This window comes from Electrophorus electricus, chromosome 14, assembly GCF_041902795.1.
Source record: "Electrophorus electricus isolate QZ-2024a chromosome 14, ASM4190279v1, whole genome shotgun sequence".
Lineage (NCBI taxonomy): Eukaryota > Metazoa > Chordata > Actinopteri > Gymnotiformes > Gymnotidae > Electrophorus > Electrophorus electricus.
The window spans coordinates 25,487,490-25,493,489 of NC_137510.1; the positions used below are offsets into that span (position 1 = coordinate 25,487,490).

The 6,000-nt window shown below is 42.6% G+C and overlaps 1 protein-coding gene across 5 annotated transcripts in view; it reads right to left on the minus strand.

The window, feature by feature from the left end:
* Positions 1 to 5,786, minus strand: part of jarid2a (jumonji and AT-rich interaction domain containing 2a) — a 32,392-nt gene extending 26,606 nt beyond the window's left edge. For all 5 annotated transcript variants that reach the window (XR_014116978.1, XR_014116976.1, XR_014116977.1 and 2 more), the window contains exon 1: positions 5,078 to 5,786. Coding sequence is in view for 2 of the 5 variants with exons in the window: in XM_027007247.3 (XP_026863048.2) it covers positions 5,078 to 5,122 (45 nt within the window). In the remaining 3 variants the exon portion in view is untranslated. The remainder of the gene's footprint in view (positions 1 to 5,077) is intronic.
* Positions 5,787 to 6,000: the final 214 nt, after the last annotated feature.

Consider the following 6,000-nt stretch of genomic DNA (forward strand, 5'->3'; position numbering starts at 1 on the left):
GGCAACTGCAGCAACTGGATAAACCGTGTTGGATAAACACTCTCGATTGCACAGATAAACACAAATTCAAAGACCCATTTTCCTTAGCTTGGGTTAGCTTTTGGTGTCCAAAAAGATCAAGGCTTTCACTGACATCAAAACTCCATTATCAGTGACACCAACAACAAAGCAGGTGGTCCCGAATTTTCTCAAAAAGTGTCATTATATCAAACTTTTCGCATGGGTAATATTTATACTCTTGTCTGCTGATGGCAAGGAAGGAAGAAGATGGCAAGGTATGATAATACCAAGGAGTGATATTAAATGTTCTTTTTAAACAAAACTCAAAGCACTAGACTACATATACTGCATCTGCCTGTGCTGACAGTGTGGGCTATATACATGCACGCGACAGGAGAGCTGTATTTAGCCGATCCATGCAAGGCGATCCCTGGCCTTTGCTTGCCCTCACCCCTACCCATTAAAACAAAAATGACAACACTCAGGAGGGTCCCACTGCGAGCCTGCCTAGAGCTGCTATGGACTTTGGGTTCGCTTATCAAGGACGCTTTGTTCCCGGCGACAGCACCCTCCACACATTCACCTGGCAGCAGAGACAGATGGTGGCAGACCAAGCCAAGAAAGCACAGCTCCACCCCATGACAGTCCCCCTCCCACACAATGACGACGGAAGAATATCAGCCTGGCCATTTCCTCATTCGCACGTCTCTCTCTCTCTGTCTCTCTCTCTCACTCTCTCTCTTTCTCTCTCACTCTCTGACAGCCCCCTGCATTCTCCAAGTCCCCATCCTGCCTCAAATACAGAGCGGATAAAGATCTCTGCGAGAGGCATGGTGTCACACAGAATCCAACTGCCTGAAGGGCTGTGAGCTTAAACAGGGCCGTGCTTGACATTTTTCAAGCCCAGCCGGAGCTCCTTAGGGCTCTCAGGGTTCTCAGAACTACAAAAAAACAAGCTTTCCAACCAGAAATGCCCCCATTAAGATGTGCTGATATGTAAAACATGGGTTCACTGTGCTATTGATGCAGTTCGGTTCTTGAATGGGCCTTGTATCTTAATACACACTACAAGCATGTAGGGACACTTTAAAAATAATCCTATTGCTGTTGATACTATTTATCAAGGCTCCACTGATCTGTTTAGAGTATGTAACACTGGAGGACGAAATCACATGGTGTCTTGGGGAAAGTTTAGAAAGTAGCTTCCAAGTCCTCTGAGGAAAACTTTAAATATATCAACATGCCATTGGTCTCCAGTTGTCCAACTCCCTTTGATCCTGGAGACAGATGAAAAGCTACTTGTCTAAGAAAAAAATGTCACGAAGAAGTATGTACTAATCCTTCATCAGAGTGGGGGGAGTGTGTGTGTGTGTGTGTGTGTGTGTGTGTGTGCGCACCCACACCCGCGCACCCACGTGTGTAGGGGAGGCAGCCGAGAACAAAAAGAATGGGGCCCGTTTTAGGGTAGTGGGAGAAAAAGACAGAAATGTAAAGGCAGGGTCTTGTGCATAGAGATGGTATAGCTTTAGTCTAATTCAGTACCATGCAGGAATGTTAAAATGACCATGAAATGTTCAGCATTTTCAACCCTTTCTCTCAATGCAAATGGAAAGATTTCTGTACTTCTATTGACAACATCAATAAAAAATATAAAATAGAACATGTTGATTTTCTTTGTGACTCTATCAAAGCTTCACTATTACACAGTAGCCATTTAAAGCCATTTTCATCACTTGTTGGTGAATGATATATGTAGTGTGGCGATATAATGTAGTGGGTTTAAGGCCATATAGAAAATGTCTTTCTGTAACTGATCTGACTGTAGCCAAGAAGACAAGGACAATAAACAGAGACGAGGACTGTGAGCAATTTTCACACCTCAGACAAACAGAAAGTTTGGCTTTATATGTTTGCTTTATCTAAACATGACACGTTCACTTCTGCTCACGCCAGTCAGTACTGGCACACGCTGATGTACTGCTGTATTGCAAAGTTTTAAAAAAATATGAGTGACACATAGTGTTCATGAACTGAGATTCATGTATGAAAATAACAGTGCTAAATTAATTTATACAGAATGAAGTAGCTTTTTGTTAAATAGCTGGTGAGTTACCCAAATGTATTGTATTTCCATACCAAATTAACATAGCAAATTTTAGATCAAAGAGCCAGTATTGTATCACTGTATGGAAAGAGTAGAACTGCAATCCTTTTTCAACAAACCCAGGTTTTCCTACTTTGGAATGCATTTTTATTAACTGTTACCTTTGTAAAAATGAAGACCGTTTACTTTCACTGCCAGGTACGCAGTCTCACAAATAACATGCCAGCACCCACCACACTGTGGGAGTGCTACACCTAACCACACCCCTTGCGTTACTATGTCTGCAGGTGTCTTGATATTGTGGAGCTGCAGCCCTTTTTGCAGTGCATTATGGGACAGTTTATTTCTTGATAGCATGCACCTGAAATGTAACTCCACCCTCCTGCTCTCTGAATTGCTTCCTTCTACACTGAGTGTGAATAGCCACTGATATATGTTAGCTGGCCTACTGATTCCTGCGATTGCTAGTGCCTGCTCCCTACAGGACGAAGACCCAAAAAAAAGGATGGTTCATATTTTCAAACTATCACTTGTAAACACACTGTCCTCATCCTTCTTCCTGGGACGAACAGAGTGGTCGGGAATACATAATCCAATTTACACTGCATATGTGTCCAGTCTCTCTATAACACAGCGATAAGTGCCAAAACTACAGGTTCGCTTTAACAAAAAGAACATGGTGATATTTCTGCAAGGTGTGGTCAGAGATAAATTGAAAGGTACTAAGGTCTTCCTCTAAATACCTTTTATACAACTGTGTTATGACCGATGAATTAGGTTGAAACAATAATATATGTGTCTGTCTCTGGCAACCCTAATAGCCAACAAGATAAATCAAACAGCCATGACTCTGAAAGACCAGGGCACATAAAAGTACTTAAGTCCAAATAATTGCGGTTGGGATCTTTTGTCTTTCATGCTCTAGAGTTGTAGAGCTTGAAGTTCTGTTTACTCTGCATAATCTTAGCAATCTTACTATAAACACCAGCTTGACAGGTATGAGTTTCTGCACAGTCCTGAATGGCATTGTGTAATATTTTCGTGCGGATGGCGGGAGATTACATAATGGCAACCACAAAGCAGCCCAGCTACTGTGTGAAGGATGAAGTAGAAGAGGCTGATTATTCAAGGTCCAGGGCAGATCAACTGCTGATGTGGAGAGCTGTGATCAGCAGAGAGGAATGTCTCAGCTGCTTCAGTGGCCAAGCATTATGCTCTTCAGGAACTGTATACATTTTCAGTTTCAGTGTAAAATTAGGTCAGATGCAGTCATTCTTCTTTCAAAGGAGTCCTTCCTTCTCTCTCTCTCTCTCTCTCTCTCTCTCTCTCTCTCTCTCTCTCTCTCGCTCTCTCCTCATATTGCAGTTTATTTACAGACCATACAGAGTGCTACATTGAGTATCCCTGAGAATATCTACAGAGAGATCTACAGAGAGTATCCCAGAGAGCATCTACAGAGAGATATACCGAGTATCCCAGGCATGGATACTGGGATACCAACATACCCAACCTTTGTGGGAATATATGACAGACCACTTAACAAAGAAATGCTACGTAGATATCACGTGCCACCAACAGAGGTGCCAGTGTCGCAGAGGATTTGCCCATAACCTTACACAAAGTTTGCCACCCAAGAAGACAAAGCAAGCTTTGAGGCCCTCAACATATCATTGTTGGTGCGTGTTTGTGTGTGTGTGTGGGTGGGTGTGCAACTAGACGTGCCAGTTGTGTGCTGATAAAACAGACACTGACAGGCTCTTTTATAGGACTAAACCCCGCAGCAGCTGGGTTTAGACCACTGCACCCCAACAAATTACACTTTATGACCAGTTAACCTCACAGAAAGGCCTAACACACAAAGAGGCAATGTCATTGAACTCATGATATACTTGACTATTTTGCACAATTTAGCAAAAGCCATTAAAGCCAAGATTAAAAAATGCTCAAATAAGATTAAGTAGGAACTATTTGTGCTTCCTAGTACTGTTTTTGATGTCTTTAAGAACAAATATGCACAATAAAAGGCATACTTAAATACATTGCAGGGTTTACTCTCACGGTATTTAAAACCAAATCATCAAATACTAAAATAACTGGTCTTCTTCAATGCATATGCAGTGCAATGTGTGATTCCATATACCCCTCATTTAATACTGCTACACCAAGTTTACTTAAACCTTAATGAGGCAGCAATGAGTTTAGTGATTTGGTTTAAAAATGAATTTGTATATGTAGTGGAACTGGTGTATAAAGTATTTGCAGAATGTAGAAGATATGTTTGCAAAATATTTCCCTGTTATTGAGTCTTCATACTGGATGTGTTTAGGCTACAACACCCCAAACAAAATTAGACTGTGAATCTGCTTTGAATAGCTAAATTCAAATGACATCAAAAGCCTGATGCGGACCAAATCTGTCAGCCCGTCTCCAACTCTCCAACCGAAGTAGTCGCACTGCATGCACGCCGTGACCGACGAGGCAAGCGAGGACCACCTTCAGGGAGACTACACAATTACAACAAATCGACAATCTAAATCAACGTCGCTTCAAGGGACAGAACCCGGAAACGCCAGATGTGAAGCGTGACTGTGTAGAATACTTAAACCCCCCCCCCCCTCTCTCTTACACACGCACGCGCGCACACACACACACACACACACACACACAAAGAGAGAGAGAGAGATCGAGAGCGAGAGCAATATTTGGGTCAACTGCGAGACCCACATTACGGTCTGCCAATCCGTCCTTAGTCTGAAAACCAAAGTCAACCCACATAATCGTGTCTCTTAGCCCACACCGGTCATTTGGTTGGGCAAACTGGTTGCCCAACCAAACATGCTAGTCTGATCTCTGGAATATAAACCACAATAGGCAACTACCATTACGCTGCATTAATGATGACCTAAAAGGTTGGCACAGTACCTAATAAGGATAAGCAAGGGCAAAATTATTGAACATTAAGTATACACTTACAAATTTCTTTTGAATGATATTTCTCTTCGGCCTTTCCTTACTCATTTTGCTCTCCAAATTGAATTAACTACAAATCAGCTAGACACATTAATTTTGATGAAATCGTTACGTTCCCGTTGTTGTAACACGTGATTATTTAAATCCCTGGTAGCAATATGTCGAGGTAGGCAGAGAAGGTTTTATCCTGCTTGGTATGGTCTCTGTTCTTCTTGCGATCGAGAATCGCAAGGGAAAGAAGAATACAAATTTAAAGATCCATGGCTACTAAAAAAAGAGGCAATAAAGGGAACCACAGCGGTGTAATGTCCACAAAAAGGTGCTGGAGTAGCTATCCTCCATTTGTTGGTCAAATCGGCGTATTGTCAGTCTTCGAAGCGCCACATTCTCGCAGTCAAAATAAAAGCCAGTTGTTGGCCTTAGCCTTTGCAGTTAGCAGCGTGCCGCTTAATTTTACATACTGCGGGTGTCGAGGAGACGAAGGTGCCGAATAAAAAGTCGGGAGTTACGTTTCGGCTTCTGTTCTGCTCCCGCATATTGTGTGAACTCGGCGGCACAACGTTAGCGCGACCTAACTGGCGTCTTTCTTCTCCGGCACGCTCCTATCGCGCGCACGGACCGCACGGCAGCGGGAAATTTAAATGTCGTCGCGAGGCGTTTTTCGAACAGAATCTGTGCCCGTTTGTCGAAAAGGACGCGGAGGACGGCGGTTCGTTTTAGCTGCAGCACTATTTGGACAGATCCTGTTTCAGTTGGTTAACTTGTCTTTGCAGAAGTGAAACCCTTTGGGGTCAGAGAGAACTACAACTTAAATGAAGTATCATGTAAGAATGCTTCTCGTTGGAGCCAAGGTTTCGATAAACGCTAACACCTCAAGTATTTAATTATAACCTGCTTATATTATGTGTAATTTTCAAGCGTACAAC